This window comes from Miscanthus floridulus, chromosome 19 (genome assembly GCF_019320115.1).
Source record: "Miscanthus floridulus cultivar M001 chromosome 19, ASM1932011v1, whole genome shotgun sequence".
NCBI classification, from domain to species: Eukaryota; Viridiplantae; Streptophyta; class Magnoliopsida; order Poales; family Poaceae; genus Miscanthus; species Miscanthus floridulus.
The window spans coordinates 110,569,353-110,587,157 of NC_089598.1; the positions used below are offsets into that span (position 1 = coordinate 110,569,353).

The 17,805-nt window shown below is 45.4% G+C and overlaps 2 protein-coding genes across 3 annotated transcripts; one reads left to right on the forward strand and one right to left on the reverse strand.

The window, feature by feature from the left end:
• The first annotated feature begins 4,989 nt into the window (after window positions 1–4,989).
• LOC136528750 (transcription factor BHLH3-like) lies at window positions 4,990–7,037 on the forward strand. The gene is made up of 4 exons (XM_066521725.1): window positions 4,990–5,775; window positions 5,925–6,095; window positions 6,199–6,369; window positions 6,533–7,037. The coding sequence occupies exons 1-4, from the start codon at window positions 5,062–5,064 to the stop codon at window positions 6,611–6,613; spliced, it is 1,137 nt and encodes a 378-aa protein (XP_066377822.1). The 5' UTR covers window positions 4,990–5,061; the 3' UTR covers window positions 6,614–7,037.
• A 2,231-nt stretch (window positions 7,038–9,268) lies between these two features.
• LOC136529213 (serine/threonine-protein kinase ATR-like) lies at window positions 9,269–17,708 on the reverse strand. 2 transcript variants are annotated; one of them, XM_066522305.1, is made up of 8 exons: window positions 17,636–17,708; window positions 16,442–16,790; window positions 14,988–16,247; window positions 11,623–14,903; window positions 10,960–11,516; window positions 10,062–10,685; window positions 9,767–9,961; window positions 9,269–9,639 (listed from the first exon to the last, which is right to left on the reverse strand). In XM_066522305.1, the coding sequence occupies exons 1-8, from the start codon at window positions 17,646–17,648 to the stop codon at window positions 9,472–9,474; spliced, it is 6,447 nt and encodes a 2,148-aa protein (XP_066378402.1). In that variant the 5' UTR covers window positions 17,649–17,708; the 3' UTR covers window positions 9,269–9,471. The 2 variants fall into 2 exon arrangements, with proteins under 2 accessions (XP_066378402.1, XP_066378401.1); XM_066522304.1 differs by having other exon boundaries at window positions 10,960–11,523; window positions 11,600–14,903.
• Between the last annotated feature and the right edge of the window lie 97 nt (window positions 17,709–17,805).

The window sequence follows — 17,805 nt, forward strand, 5'->3', positions numbered from 1 at the left end:
CAAAATAAAAAAGTTTCAAATACAGCTATTGACAAAATCCGTAATTCAGAGCTTGAGGTCATAAGCAGTTGGCACTGACTTTTGTATTGACCTATTGCCTAATTCCCTAGCTAGTTGTTGGTAAACAACATTTACTATTTTAAGATAATAAAGATGAACACTGACCGACCAAGGTAAGTGCTCATCAGGTTGCAACTTGCAAACTTGGGGATAGTTTCGATGAAGCTCATAATGACATTGTCTACAATTCATGGTCTCAAGAAAAAAAATTCAGACTCAATAGGCCCTCAAATATTGATGCAAGTGCAATCGGACTGCCATGAGAGAAGACGTACATTAAAAATCCCATGTGAACAAAAGGTATCAACCTGACACAACCAAACTGGATGCCCAATTCACACACATCCAAAGTCGTCCTACACGAGCAAAATTCACTTTAGTAATCAAGGGTAGGAATTTGACGCATCGATCAGGAAAATAGGGATGATAAGCATACTTCACACCAAGACTATTTTGGAGTCCATTAGATGATCTGATGTATGCCTTCTCAGACATCCCGCTCATATGCGCAGCCTCCGCCTGGTCAAATATCACCTGGAACCACAACAATCAACAAACGAAATGACGCGGGTTACAACAGGACCTAGAAGATTCCTTACATGGGCAATTCATCGAACAGTTGACCAACAAACCCAGACTCACTTGGACGCATTGATCTCCAGGCAGATGATGGCCTTGCAGACCTAGCCCTGCAAAAGCACGCAGGTCATAGGCACGTCCGCGCGGCGTAAGACGGACGGGAACTCGGGAGAGGGTGGGCATTCCGGGCCGCTTACGATGCCGAGGATAGAACAGTCGAAGTTGATGTTGTAGGGGCGACGAAGCTCGCCCGACCTTGCAGATGACCGAGCATTGGTTCATCACGCCCACCTCGTTCCCCGCTCCTCGATGGGCAACTCCCATGGTGGCGACGGCAGGAGGCCCTGCGATGGGCAACTCCCATGGTGGCGACGGCCCGTCCCACCTGCACCGGTGGCTTCCTGGTGCTGGGCGTGGAGGAGAGAGGGGGATAGGAGTCGGCGCGTGGGGGAGAGGCAGGGATGGCCCATTGCCCTGCTGAAAGGTCCTAATGGCTAGAGGGGGGGTGAATAGCCTAATAAAATTTCTACAACAACACTTAACAAAGTGGTTAGACAATTATGAGGCTAAGCGAGTGTTGCGCTAGCCTACTTAAAATGCAAGCCACCTACCACAATTCTAGTTTAGATAGTGTCTATTCACACAATAGCAAAGACACTATCCTATGTTAGTGTGCTCTCAAAGACTAACTAAAGAGCTACACCAATCAACCAAGCAAGCTCTCACAACTAGCTACACTAAAGAGCTTGTCAACTAGTTTGCGGTAAAGTAAAGAGAGTGATTAGGATAGTTATACCGTCGTGTAGATGAAGAACCAATCAATCACAAAGATGAATAACAATGAAGACCAATCACCTCGGAATCAATGATGAACACAATGATTTTTACCGAGGTTCACTTGCTTGCCGACAAGATAGTCCTCGTTGTGGCGATTCACTCACTTGGAGGTTCACGCGCTAATTGGCTTCACACGCCAAACCCTCAATAGGGTGCCGCACAACCAACACAAGATGAGGATCACACAAGCCACGAGCAATCCACTAGAGTACCTTTTGGTGCTCCGCCGGGAAAAGGTCAAGAACCCCTCACAATCACCACGATCGGAGCAGGAGACAATCACCACCTCCGCTCGACGATCCTCGCTGCTCCAAGCCGTCTAGGTGGCGGCAACCACCAAGAGTAACAAGCGAAATCCGCAGCGAAACACGAACACCAAGTGCCTCTAGATGCAATCACTCAAGCAATGCACTTGGATCACTTCCAATCTCACTATGATGATGAATCAATGATGTACATGAGTGGGAGGACTTTGGCTTAGCTCACAAGGTTGCTATGTTAATGAAAATAGCCAAAGATGTGAGCCACAGCCGACCATGGGGCTTAAATAGAAGCCCCCACGAAATAGAGTCGTTGTACCCCTTCACTAGGTACTCTGCGCTCTGACCGGACGCTCCGGTCCACCTGACCAGACCCTGGACCAGCGTCCGGTCCACAGATGGACGCCACGCGTCATCAACTTCAAACTGATTCTAACGGCTATGAAGTTGACCGGACACTCCGGTGAAACTGACCGGACGCTGGAACCTCAGCATCTGGTCGAGTACAGTAAGGGTCGAAACCTAGTTTTCCGCGACCGGACGCGTCCGGTCCACCTCGACCGGACACAGTCCAGCGTCCGGTGGTAAACCCTAGCCACTGTACCGACAGTCAACGCGACTGGACGCAGGCAGTCAGCGTCCGGTGCTTCTAGATCCAGCGTCCGGTCACTGGACCGATGCTGGCATCAGCTCTGTTCTCACTTCTATCTTTTCAACCCTTGCTCCAATGTGCCAACCACCAAGAATTTGCATCCGGCGCAATAGAAAATAGGCATTCCATTTTCCCGAAAGCGAGGGACCCAAACCCATCTCAACCCTGCAAACACCTTGTGCACATGTGTTAGCATATTTTCACAAATATTATCAAGGGTGGTAGCTTTCCACTAGATCCTAAATGCATATGCAATGAGTTAGAGCATCTAGTGGCACTTTGATAACCGTATTCCGATACGAGTTTCACCCCTCTTAATAGTACGGCTATCAAACCTAAATGTGATCACACTCTCTAAGTGTCTTGATCACCAAAACAAAATAGCTCCTACAAGTTATACCTTTGCCTTGAGCTTTTTGTTTTTCTCTTTCTTCTTTTCAAGTTTAAGCCCTTGATCATCTCCATGCCATCACCATTGTCATGCTATGATCTTCATAAGCTTCTCCACTTGAAGTGTGCTACCTATCTCATGATCACTTGATAAACTAGGTTAGCACTTAGGATTTCATCAATTCACCAAAACCAAACTAGAGCTTTCACCTGTGCCTGTAGGTGCTTGGCCAGCCCCGCGCGGCCCCCTCCCACCGGCGGCGGCGGCTCCCTGGTGCTGGGCGTGGGGAGAGGAGTCGGCGTGTGGGATCCAGATCCAGGTTCGGCAGTCGTTTGAGCCGAGAAAAGACAGAAAAATAAAAAAGAAGAACCGTGGCTGCAAGGCGGGAGTCGCGTGCGGGGTGAGCGTGACTCCATCGCAGCGCGTGGGATGGAGGGCGCAGGGGCTTCTCACATCAAACATCGGTCGTTGGAAACGATTCAGTGTTTTATTAGCCTTTAATTTTAAAAGAAACGAATTTATGTGTGTATTTTTCTGGGTATATAATGATTAGAGACTTTCAGCGGATGACTTTTTCTTAATGAGACCTAGTGTAGTTTTGATTGGTGCATTATAGTAGATGCCAGTATGTAGGATGTAGGAGCATGTAACATGTATAGTTGCAAGAGTGTACATACAATATACTCATACAGTACATAATACTCCAAAAAGAGTAGTAGTGTAGTACCAGTGGACAGAGACTATCAGTCAATACTGCTCCTAGTAGTGATTAAGAAAATGTTTGTCACAGAAATCAATCCATTTCACTTCATTTCAATCAACTGGCATGACAATGAGGAGGAATAGGAGGAACTCCACACTCACCAAAGTTTCCACAGTGTGGGTGTGGGTGTGGCCAAGAGCCTGTCCTGTCCTGCCTCTGAATCTGAATGCCCTCTCTGCCTGACGAGTCATGAGTGTTGAGCCTTTCAAAGTCTGTGCCCGTGGCGTCCAGAAAGATGGTTTTGGATCCTTGCTTGCTGCTCCTGACTTCCGCCTTGTTTAGTTGTTTATTACTAATCTCTTTCCCTTTAGTGTATCTGCAGCAGAGTCTTCACTTTTGTTAACTGCCATTTCTAGCTTCTTGATGCTACTAGCAGTTAACAAAAGTGCCATTATCTCTTCTGGACGCATCAGCAGGTTGTTCACAGGTTTAGCTCCAATTGAGTGAGTAGTACTCATGGCTTGATGAGTTGTGCATTTTTCAGACCGGTATTGAGGAACAAATATTTCAAACATTCCCTAAACGATGGTGATATATCATGAAAATAAAAACACGGTATTATCTGTACCATTCTTTTTATTTTTCAAATCCAAGAACAGAATCACACACAGGGTGGTGCACTGGTGTAGGCCTGGTTTAGATTGCAAGTTTTTTCACACTCTTCATCACATCAAATCTTTGAACACATGCATGGAATATTAAATGTAGATAAAAAAATAACTAATTACACAGTTTGATTGTAAATTACGAGACGAATCTTTTGAGCCTAGTTAGGCCATGATTGGATAATAATTATCAAATACAAACGAAAGTGCTACAGTGCCAAATACTAATTTCTAACCTCAATCTAAACAAGGCTTAGCACGTAGTACTGTGCGACAGTAGTAGTTCTCGACTTCTCGTCCTCTCGATGCTACTGACATTACATTTATTTATGTCCAGCAGAGACGCATCCGTCATCGTAGTACCCCTTTGCCTATTACTCATAGATGACACTAATTACTTAGCAGTACTCCGTAGACAGTAACAACTCATGAATGAGTGATGGGATCACAAGGCAGAGCTTTCTCCAACAGGACGAATCCTGGAGCCTATCACTGTTATTCTGCCCTAGGGTTCACAAGTCACAATACAACAAAAAACAGATTGGGGGCCTCTCTGCATTCTACTGCTACTAGCAGTACAGACCACAACTTAATCAACAGAAAACCCCATGGATTAATTAATTAAACAAACAGACAAACAAATGGATGGATGGATGAATGGATGTGAGCTCACACAATACAGGCATAAGCATCAAGTAGTGTAGTGAGAACTGAGAAGGCAGCAGCATGGTTCTTTTCCTTTCCAATCCAATCCCATCAAGACTAGTACCTCCCTCCCTTCTCCCCTAATGACATGGAAGCCATCAACTCAAACCTACCTTAATGGCCACTGTTCACCATTTATCATAGGGAATAATTGTCCCCCTTCCATTCCCCATATATTAATCCCCCTTCCCCTCACCCTCTCTTCACCCATGGCATTGGCATCCTCCGCTCTCCCTCTCCCCACCACCACGCCTTCCTCCTCACAAGCCATAGCCACCACCACCTCTTTCTGTGCTTACCCTCTCGCATTCTTCGAGTTCGAGGAGAAGGAGGCGGCGGCGGCGATGGAGCTGGAAGAGCAGGCCTTCCTGGAGGAGATCCTCTCCCTGCGCAGGGACGGCTGGGACTGCAATGCCATGGGGGACTTCTTCTCCCCGGCGGCGGCCATGGACTGCTCCTTCCAGGACCGCCACCACCAGGTGCCCACCGTCAGCGTCCTCCCCACCTTCACCGCCTCCTACGCCCAGCCGCAGCCGCAGCCGGCGGTGGCGCCCGGCTTCGACTGCCTCAGCGAGGTCTACGGCGCCGCCGCGGCGTTCGGCGGGCCCAATGACGGCGACTACGGCGGCGAGATGGGGTTCCTTGACGTCGTCGAGCCCAAGACGGCGGCGGCGCTGGTGGACGGCGTCGGCGTCGGCGGCGCCACCGCGGGCCTCGGGGTCTGCAAGGTGGAGCCCGGCCTGGCGGAGAGCGGCGGCGCGTTCGGCCCTGGCCCCAGCGTCGCGCCGCCGCCGGCCCCGGCGTCCAAGAAGAAGAGAGTCGAGGGGATGCCGTCCAAGAACCTGATGGCCGAGCGCCGCCGCCGCAAGCGCCTCAACGACCGCCTCTCCATGCTGCGCTCCGTCGTGCCCAAGATCAGCAAGGTGAGAAGGCCAAAAAAAAAATCTCTCCTTTTCCTTGGTTCTTGTCCTCCTCGGCCAAGAAAGGACATTTGCATCAACAGCAAACAAACAATCTATCTATCTATGGCGGCTGGGCTGATGAGATATGAAATGTGCGTCGTGGTGCGCAGATGGACCGGACGTCGATCCTGGGCGACACGATCGACTACATGAAGGAGCTGCTGGAGAGGATCAAGCTGCTGCAGGAGGAGATCGACCAGCAGCAGCAGGAGGCGCCGGGCATGCTCAGCGTCTTCCGGGAGCTCAACCCCAACGAGATGGTGGCCAGGAACACCCCCAATGTACGTGAAGAAGTGAGCTGTTGCTGCTGCTGCTGCGATTGGGGGAAGGGAAATGTGAGGCGAGGCTGAGATGCTGCTGCTATGTACGTGATGCCTCGTGCAGTTCGACGTGGAGCGGAAGGAGGGCGGCGACACCCGGGTGGAGATCTACTGCGCCGCCAAGCCGGGGCTGCTGCTGTCCACGGTGAGCACGCTGGACACGCTAGGGCTCGACATCCAGCAGTGCGTCATCAGCTGCTTCAACGACTTCGGCATGCACGCCTCCTGCTCCGAGGTAGTGACCACTCCCTGTCCATCCATTGGTTCGCTGCCATTCATACTCCTTCGCCCTCAAATTGGATGCAATCATGCAATGCAATGCAACAAGTTTGCTCCTTGAATGGTTGCTGGAGAAGAGGGTGCCTCACTGACAATTTTTGGTGGCAATGACATCGCAGATGCAGAGGGACATGATCAGCGCCGACGTGATAAAGCAGGAGCTGTTCAAGAACGCTGGCTACGGCGGAGGCTGCTTGTAGAGGGCATGGGAGGAGGAAGAAGGGGATCAGGAGGCAGCAATAAATTAAGCTTGAGCAGCGCTAGTAAAAGGCAGGCAGGGCAGAGGCTGGCAAAGATTTGGGAGGCCTTTTTGCAATCAATCTCCCCATCATACATAACCCACTTCGATCTACTATCCATGTTAGCAGTGTGTGTCCGTCCGTCCTAGCATCATGCAGGATGCAAAGGTTGCCCTGTGCTGCTGAATCTTTCTCCTATATTTATTATTAATTAACAAGAGCAAAGCTCGCTGCCTTTCTAATGATTGATCAGAAGTGCCTTTGGCGATTCCCTCTCTTTTTGGATATATCTATATATAATGTTCTTCATTCAGCTCCTGTATTGTGGATATATGATGTTAGCTCATATTGTGGAGGTATCAAGGAAGGAAGGGCATGTGTGTTGCTGAAATATTCAGTCCAGCTTATGACCTGTATCTGTATGTATTGCCAATTCGCCATTGCCGGTGGACGGACACTGCAACCAACCAATGAAGCAAAGAAATGTATTTGTAGAGTAGAAGTAGAAAAGACAGGAAACAATGAGGCACTAGAGTGCCACCACAAAATTCTGCTCTTCTTTTACTCTTGCTGTCACATTCTGATACAACTACTACCAAGCACTAGAGTTCCGGCCGCCTAATGAATCCAGAGGAGGGAGCGGAAGAGGAAAACCTCCTTCCCTCCATTCCATGCTTCATTTGTTCATCATCATCTGTAATGATCGCTATCACGGGGCGGGACTTGCGGAGGCTCCAAGCTTTGGCCCTGTTGGCTTAGCTGGGCTTAGCTGAGAAGGACTGATTGCAGATTTGTTGTGAAAGAAAAACATTGTACAAATGGCTGATAAGGCTGATTTGTTGCTTCTTGTTGATCTTGGGCCCTCTCCTTTCTCTCTCTGTCGAATCCAAGCATGGAGGGTCGCTTTCGCAATCTCCCGTCTTGCTTGCTGCTCCCGTTGGTTCCATGACCGTGGTCCATGGATGGGCTCCGTTTTCTAAGGGCGGTAAAAGATTTCACCACGGAAGCAGATCAGTGGCGCTTGTCGTATCTCTTGGCGCTCTGCACGGCGACTGCGGGCGAGGTTGGGCTGGGGACCATGACAAAGCTGACTAACCGGCCACTCGCTCCTTTGCAGGGGAGAGGATGCCGGCAGGGAAAGCGTCATTGATGGACGTGTTTGACCCCTAGTAGTTTTTGTATATACGGAGTACTCCTACTACTGCTACGCAGACAAAGACGGTGTCCAGCCGTTTGTCTGCCCAACCCGTTTTTCTTCTTCTATCTTCTGATGAGCTAACAGTTCAATACTCAGACTACCGTCTTTAATGGAAGTCTCACTTGTCTCTGAGGCTCAAATAATTTTAAACTTAACAAGATTTATAACAAACGGTTAACATTTATATATCAAATATAGGCTCATTATGAAAATAAAGCATCCTGGCCGAATTTGTAATTGCCCTATCCTAAATCCTAAAAAAGCAGCCAACCGCATCTTCAGCTAACTGATTGCTAATGGCTAATGCTGCGAGGAATGAACAACTCCCCCAGGACGGATCGTCGTCCACTGCAGGTCCATCTGAACCTTGTAAAGGTGCTCAATCTAGACTCCAAAGTTTGTACTTTTCTTGTCCAGGCCAGACGCCTTTGCTTTGCTTTTCGGAGTCGTACTAATATCTAATACAAGGAAGACGGTGACCGTGCGTGCTCATGTATAGGAGTATGTTTAGTATAGTAGTGGTAGATGGAATGAGTTGCCATCAGGACAAGATGAATGGGGTTATTATAACAAAATGTATTAAGGAAGTAAAAGAATGACAGGCTTGCGCAAGTACTTAAGAAAAGAAAGATGCTGAACCGGTCGAGATGGGATGGGGATGGGTGGGTGTTGGAACTGGCAGGCGTGTCACTCTGCCTCGTCTTCACGACGCACTGCTCGCTATAGCTTGAGTATTGTCTTGTGTGGTCAGAGGAGGTAGGCGACATGCCCTCACGTTCACGGCCTCTGATCACCTCAGCGCTGCAACTGCACTGTAGGGTTGCCGCGCGAGGCGGGCGCTCTCCATGGCATCCGATGGGTCGTCGGCCGCAATGAGGGCAGCGCTCATCAGTCATCATAACCATATACAGCGCGCTTATGATCATGTCCACGAGCAGGAGGCGACGCCGCCCATGATCTGATCTCCACCAGAAGTCCAGTAGGGTATGGGTGGTCCCAGCAAGCGTCTCTCTTCTCTTCAGCCCACACCACACCGTCGCCGGCCGGTATACGAGGAATCTAACACAGAGCGCGCCATGTACTGGTGGAGTTGTGGTGTATAGGAAAGGAAACAGCCTGCAGGATACCCAGCTGAGCCGGACCCATATAATTAGCTGGGCTGGACCTTAATGTTTCTTAAGATAGGACCTTAATACTGTTGTTTTATAATAAGCAGTCCTGATTGCTTGCCTTGCCATGTGCCTTTTGATTCCATTCATGGGCCATGGTGCTTGTGCCTCACAGTCACAGTCACACCTCACACGACACCACCATTCATTCAGTTCCAAACTTCCAATGCCAATGGATCAACACTAAGATTTTTGACTGCTATAAGTGCTACCCCGAGAGGCCAAAGTCATGTTGTAATATTACTAGATGAAAGAAGCATTGATATGCTAGGTAGTAGTAGTAGGTACAGCAGCAATAAGGGCGTAGGGCAGCCATAGGGCTATTACAAAATGCCACGTTCTGCCCAAAGTTTCTGTCAACCAATATATATATATATATATATACACACACACACACACACACACACACAGTAAGAGAGAGAGAGAGAGGACGACCTGTTATTATATAGAACTTAGAACCATGGCATCCACCAGATGTACATTTTGCCGAGGTTGTTGAGGGAGACTGCTTCAGCGATCAGCCGCCGCGCTTGGCCTTCCACGGAGAGCGGCAGTGAAGGGCTGGCTTTAGCACCCACCAGAACTCCCTGGAGCCTCGCTTTGATGTTAGTGATGGCCCTCTGGAAGATTGGATTGTATACAACAAGAGATACATCAGAATGCTATCGGTGTAATGGTGGTTACTATACTTCTAAGACATGTCAAATATGCACTCGTCCAGTGCCCTTGCTGTATATGCCATCATACCTGCGCGTGTGGGTTCTGGACTTCACCTCCGCTAGACTTGTTAAGTTTGGTCCACTCGACGAGTGGATCATGGATGAAGGTCTCAAGGACAGTCATGAGGGTCTCCTTGTGGGTCCTGAGAACAGATAGAGTGATTTCACAGACCTTTAAAAATACGCCTTCATACCCAGTGATGCCCAAGCCATCGATCATGTTCTGCAGTTGAAGTCCAAGAAAAAAAACCATGTTACAGGTCAGATATCCACAGAGCTTGAAAGGCACGAAAAACTAACCAAGACATGCTCTCGCTACTTACCTGTGTAAGCCTAAACGGCACCACCTCAGGCTTGTCCAGTAGCAAGCCCCTATCAAACAGGCAGCTAAAATCCACGTGCACACAGTCCCCGGTCGTCGAGTCGAAGAGGATGTTTTCACCATGCCTGTCGCCCAGCCCCACGATGTGCCCAACCATTGACCACACTGCTGTGGTATGTGCATATGCCACTCTAGCACGAAACCATGCAGCTGGTTCAGAGAATGTTGTCAAGAACCATTTGTGGAAAACTGGGGGAAACATTGGAAGGATTCTGATCTTCAGCATCACATCGTCAGGCATTTTCCCATGGCATGTGTCATATATCTTCTTGATTTGTGAATTTGTTTTCGCCCTATCAAACTTCCCAAAAGTTATGTAGATGTCCTGAAGAATATGCCGAAGACCACGAGTATTGGGCACCCATTCTACCATTCCACAATCTTCGGTAAGTGGTACCACTGCAAAGGTTCTGATATAGAGCTTTCTCCTGCGGCTCTCAGGGACCGTGGAGAGGAGACGGTTGATCATTGCATTGAACTCCATCATGCGTGAGTCTTTCCTAAGATCATCCTTAGGTTTGCAAAGAAATGGACGTTCAACTCCATCACTTCCGAGGAAAACAACCTGAAGTTCAAAATGATCAGCTGGTGAGTAGCTATCAGCCTAGTGAAGTATAAGCTATAGGACTATAGCCAACTCTGATACTAACAAACTTGTACAAGTGTCGAACAGCCTTTTAACTTCAATATCAAATTCAACAATGATTTGTACAGCACTCTAGAAATATTCACCATCTAACAAAATTTAGAATGGCTTTTGATGTGAAATTTAGTTAGCCTAAACAGTTGCTCTTCATACTAATGCAGTAATTAATCAAGCAAGGCAATGCTCAACGTACCTTCTTTGGTTTCTGAAGGGAGTTAAGAATTTCTACTTCATCAGCTATTCCAGCTATAGTGGGATGTTGAGAGACTGAGAAGGGGTGAAAACCAGATTGATCCGACATATTTGAATCATATGATGGCAGAGTCACAGTTAAAGCTTGCTGGACAGGTAAGATAATTCCTAGTGGCATCATTCTTTTCAAGGCACTGAACTCAGTTGAGATGTTTATTGTTTTCGCCCTTGGTTGCCCTGGATGAGAGCAGAGCCTAATAAGATGGCCTATAAGATTAGTAAATTGACTGAAGAGTGCATTACTCCCACGCCGACATCCTTTCTTTGCTGACTGCAATATTTCTGCAGCAGCATCTCGTCTTGCCAGAACAGTGGAATTAGACACTGCAGCCATCATCCAAAGAGCTTGTTGAGGGTATTCCCGTAAAATAGATGTGATGATGCATTTGACCATTCTGACAACATCAGCATTTTGGTGACAGATGCGGGAGATCAACTGAGACAGCACAGTAAGCCACTGATATGTTGGTAGATCCTTCAAACACCCACGTATGAGGCCTAAAACCTGCAATGGGCTGATTAAGTTTCTTACGCAGAATGAAAAAAAAAATGAATATGAAAAGGATGTGCAATCAATTTACATTTGCATTAATCTCTTTCATACGTTGATTGGAGGAAGATTCATTTCGGACATATATGCTTCCAAATTCAAACCAAAGAGTAAGCATTCGAGGCAGTGCTTGAAAAAGATTCTTATGTCCTTTGTGAAGTGCTTTTCCATAACATAGTAGCACTCCCGGAAGAAATTCACACCAAGGCTTCTCTTTTTCTTCAATTGCCCTGCTTGCAGAGCTAGAAGGGACTGATCCAACTTTACAAGCAAACTTATCTTCTTGCCTTTTCCTAGCATCAACAAGCAAATCATCAAAAAACTTTGCCATGCAGAAAAAACCTTTTTCCCACTTGGGCCGCAATTCCGTTACTCTAGAATAGAGAGATTTGATATCCGCACTCTGTTTTTGCCCTGTATTGTGAATCCATCTAGTATAGAGAAGCAGGGTTTTAGACACATCTGGATTCTCTTTCGATGCTTGTGTTGCAGAGATAGGTGCATTTGGCAAAGCAAGAGAGAGGCTACAAAGAGATGAAACGACAGCATTTCCCAAAACTTCCGCTGGCATGTTGATAAGCGTTTGCTGAAGTTCAGCTATAGCGCTATCAAACTTCCGTATATTCCAGAGATACTTTGCCTTCTCCATGTGAGCATTGGGGGCACCTGAGGCATCTGCTTCTAGTATTGCAAGGTGGGCTGTCTCACTGTGACCAGCCAAACGGCAGAGCTTAGCATACTGAAGCCAGCAGTTCCCAACTTGAACATTCATATGACTCTGACTAAAAACCACCCTTCGCAGAGCAAGTAAAGGTTCCCTTGTCCACAGTGATGGCTGTGTGCATCTCAGACGGTTCTCCCAATCCTTCGTTAACTTCAGAAAGTTTGGATCGTTTGCACGAAATGACTTATCAATAAATGACTCATCTCCCAACAGGGAATTGAAGTCTTCCAACTCACGCAACATATGGAGCTTGACAACATAAGGATATGCACGCATATATGAGTCCATGCCTGCCGCAGCCAGAGGTACAAGCAATGCTTGCTTGGACTGGGCAATTTTTTCAGCAACCAGAAACTGATCTTTGATCATCATGGCCTTGAATATCTTAGCAAGATCCATGTCAAAAGAAGCATTATTCTCAGAACTGCTGAACACCAGACCCTTGTCTGTCCTGGTCAGATATGAATCCATGAGATCCCATCTCCCTAATCGCCACGCTGCTTGCACTCCATGCATGAACCAAGTTTTCTTATACTGGGGTATACTGCAAACCAAACCGTCCACATGGGCGATCATGCCTTGAAGGTGGCACATGTTTAGCAAACAATTAAGAACATCGGATTGTCTATGAACAGAGGTAGGTTCCATTTGCAAGGCCTGTTCACATAAGGTTAGGACTTCAGCCCAGTTTCCAGCTTTCTCATTAATGATAAGCTGATCCTGTAGGCTCGATGACTTCCTCAGATTCGCTAAACCTAGGAGGCCATCAGGCTCATCCAATCCTCCATATATTTCCATAAGAAAAGATATGTCATTGTCTGAAAAGGTGCCACTACACTCCGCAGCTGGATTGGAGGAACCAGAATTCTCCTGGACATGGGATTCAAAGTACATTAGAGCACGAGCATGAGCTTGACATCTAAGAGAGGCCCTTGCTAGAGTGACTTTAGGTATAGCAGCCAGCAACTCAGCAACATTGCTACACTGCACCAGCATTTGATCCTGTTCATGATCAGAATATGTGCCATCTTTCAGTTTACCTCCATGCTTTCCAGCCATGGCATAACTAGACTGGGATAAAGCAATTTCCTGTTTGAGGTCATCAACCCATTGCCCAAGGTTATCAAGTAAAGTGAAGATGGCTTGAATACAGACCTCACTCTGCCCCACTGCAATTTCATGAACAGCAGCCCCACTATTTTCAGAAGCAGCAGCATTGAGAACACACAGAATTTCCTCAGTAATGCTCTGACGAGCCTCTGGAGTACCATAACAGACAACATTTAAGACCAAGTATGGTAAGAGATAGATTGCAGTTGGCATGTCATGCCGAAGAATTCCACGGCATGCACTAAAAATACTAGAACGGGATCCAGTTGCATGTGATGACAACTTTCTAATCCAGTAGTATATCCACCTTCTAAAAGACATTGTTGGGCGGAATATTGGGCCAGCTAAAGCAGAATCAGTTGTGTTAGGAAGATGAAACCTCGATGTTAAGCATGGGGCAATAATTTCCTTGACATAGTTTGAGAAACGGTCCCACAACTTTTGGCCCCTGTAGCTCATCTCACAACAATTTGATTCTTCACTAGATGAAGACTGGCAACCTGCCAATTTTAGTAGCTCCTGGATAGCCAAGGCAGCAGAATCTTGCACTGTAGTGTCAGCAGCAGCTCTGAATGCCCTTGCAAGATGCTTGTGGATCAACTCAAATATCAGATCATCATCTGAACATTCTATCTTAAAGCGCTCACAAGAACTTACCTTCAACTTAGCAGGATCAACAGCACCAAGTGCGCCAAGACAGTCTGCACAAACTAGTTTCAGTCTCTGGCCAACAACAGTCCTTGATTGCTCTGCACATCCTTTAAGTAAAGCCATAACTAAAGAGCTTATTACATCCAAATCAGCAATATCTTCACCAATGATAAGAGCAGTCATATCCTCCCTTCTGGCATTGAATAATTTACTCAGCTCACAAGCTACCATGTACCTCACATTTAAGCTTTCATGATTAAGACCATTGACAGCATCCTTCAGATGATCTTGCAGTGTCATTAGCCCTCTAGCTTCCTCTATTACCTTGTTTACTTCCGATAAAGACGGTATGCTAGGCAACAGTGGTAATTCACGTATATGTTGCTTTAGCAAGCTATTGTTTTTCACAACAAGCTCTTCTAGGATTTCAACAATTTTACCTAGGTTCATGGAAGGACATCCTCTGCACCTTTCCAGAGATGGAATGAAAGCAGCTACAACTTGGGACAGAACATATTTGATACTACTTGGTGATACTTGAGCCAATTGCTTTATGAAAAAATGTAAGACATCAAGACCACCCATCTGGAGACCTTCCTTATCAATGGCGAAACTCAACAGGACCATAATCTTTGGCGTATGTGTATTCAAATAAGGGCCCATCATCTCAATCAATTTCCTTATTCGCTGGAGAGCTTGTTTTTGAAGCTTCATATCATCAGAGTGAAGCATCTTCTTGTCAATGCTATTGAGAAGGCGAACAAAATCATTCCTCAAAAACTCAGGAAGAGTTTCACTGTCTGTCAGAATTCTAGCAATATTCTGAATTGTTGGTGAGATTTTTGCTGTCCTGAAAATTAATATATTATTAGAAAATTGTTCATATATACCTAACATTTACAATGAACTGCATGTCTAATGGAAAGAATATAACCTTATATCATTCTCAATCTGATCAGATTCCCCAGGAAAACATACAATTTCATCAAGCAGTGTAGGCAAAGCAGCTGCAAATATCTCTTTGCTATCAGTTCCCGTCTCATTCTTATAAAATTGCAGAACTGATGGTAAATGCTGCCCATCTTCATAAAAAAGAGCAAAGCAGAGAACTTTAGGCAACATATTTACAATCAGTGGTACCAACTCAATGTTTAGATGGCTTGCCAGTTCACGCAGAGTAAAAATAGCATGGTTATTGTTTGGGTGCGATACAATGAGCTTTGGTATAACTGATGGAACCATTCTCTTAATCAGCTCTACGGTCTTAATACCTACAATGTCCTCAGCGAATTCCTTAATTATTACTGGATGAGTCACAAGTCTAGATGACAGATAGTCATATAAATTATCTCTAGCATGTGAGTACTTCAAGAGGAAGAGATCCAGTCCTCCTTTGAAACAGTATGCACAGCATCTGTGAATTAATCTCAATGCAGTCATCCTTATGATGGAATTATGATTATCAAGCTGGCCAATAAGTAACACAAATGAACAGAAGAAAACTTCTCCATGAATATCACTAACTTTCACAATAGTACCAATTGATTCCAGAAGTGTCAAAAGAATCTGAGAATCTTCAGCTTTGGTGAAAGCACATTTTATCTTGTCCATGAACTGAAGTTCTTTAGACCCTCCATTCATTCCCAGTCCACCAGAAAACAAAATATCCATAACACTGTTTTCCAAGAAGCAGTAGACTACACCAGAAAATGCTTCCCTGACAGCTTTCATTTCATGACACAGAAGAAATTCAAAACACTGATTCCACCGAGTTCTCATCTCAAGTAGAAGATGCCTGCTAGAATGCCTCAATAACCGTGGCAAAGCTTCAACCAAAGAAACTATAGATTCCTCAGAAGTCCCTGTGTAGAGAAATTTGAAAAAGAGAGTGTGGGCCTTGGAGATGTTAATATTGAAGTCCACACTCTCAACTTGTAATGGTGCAATGTCCACTATAGAAACTTGCTCTTCATTGTGGACAGTTCTATTCATGATATCACATTGAGGGCAACAGAAACCTCTCAAGAGAAGATCTAATGTTGACACAGGTTGTTCATAGTGCTTGTCCAAGAATAGCTTGCAATGGTCCCCCACATTGTCGGTGTGATCAGTGGTTCCATTTAAGCAAGATAGAAAACCAAGTGAAAAGGCAATACTTTTCCCCACGTTCTCGAGTCCTAAAGCATCCACTGACCTGTAGCAAGCAAACAAGGGACAGCATAGTAAGATATCAACCTAAAATCATGGAACTACATGTATTTAAGAACAAAATTTGAAGGATAGAATCACATGTACTGGATAACAAACAAAATAACTTATTAAAAAACTTTAACTAGAAAAGTACATCTCATCTACAATAATCATGAAAGGGGAAGCAAGTCCACTCACTCAAGTTTCTTAAACATTGCTCCAAGCATCCTAGGACCAGAATATAACACAATTATGGGTAGTGATATAATTGCCTCATTTTTAGTCTCAGCAGTTCCATTACGGATAGCCAAATCAAGGAATTCAAGATCACATCCAGAAGTCAGTCTATTGCCAATCTTAGCACAGACTTGCAACAAAAGATATTCTATCTTGTAGTTTGAACTAGTTTCAGTGACAGCATGACCAACATCCCACATCAGTTTCAACATGCTGATGAGGTCAGCATATGTTGGATGAACAAAATGTGTACCATCACCAATCAACTGAGAGTCATCTTCAAGAAGTTTAGTGTGCCCAGGAAGATTGACTGCACCAACATTAAGACAAAAAGGGTTAGCTACTAAAGTTGAAATAAAGAGACACACAACTTGATTACCATATACTCAGGAAGGTCAAGCATAATCTAAACCTTAAAAACTTGTAAGCTGATGTCAGGGAGAAACAGATCCCTTACGTATACCATTTTTTACAAGCCTAACTGTCCTAATGTTGCAGTCTTGAATATGCTTTGTTCGAGGGATGCTGCTGCAAAATTGCAAGGGTGTATAATTTGGACCACCACAAACAGCTCCATGTGCATGCTAAGTAAGCTAGCTTATCTGGGCATTCGGATTTAGGAATGGGGGTAATTTGTGGTTACTTTTCAGAGCAGTACAGTGCTTATTTATAAATGCTGCTGTCGAAAACGAGAACAGGCAAATCATTCTGTTCAGTTTGGCAAATCAGATCGAGTTTGACACATTATTTCTTCCATGGTCCTTAGTCTCACATTCCAAGCATTTGTTCTGTATTTTTAAACACAACTGTATCTTTGTCTGGGAAGTATTACCAACGTGAAAAGGAAATTAAGAAGTACTCCCTCCGTTCCAATTTATAGGTCGTTTTGGTATTTCTAGATACACATTTTTTATTATGCATCTAGACATATTGTATATCTAGGTACATAGCAAAATCTATGTACCTAGAAAAGCCAAAAACGACCTATAATTTAGGACAGAGGGTGGTAGCACATATTTAGAGCTCTTCCAAGACAAATGAACCTGATGTCTCAAAGACAGATCATAAGAAAATTGCAGCACATAAGGCCCAACAAGACATGCACAAAATGCAAAGTGCTGCTAAATTAAAGACATGCAGAAGTGGAAGGCTCACATTGGAGAAGCATTACAGTATGAAGAGCTTCAAAATACAGTGGCGCGTCAAATGAATGCAAGTTTCTCTGGGCTGTCTGCAAGATTAATAATTTTTAGGATGAAAAAAATACAAGCTAAATCAATAAACATGCAAGTTTCAGTGATTGTTGCCTACCTGTTTATGAATCC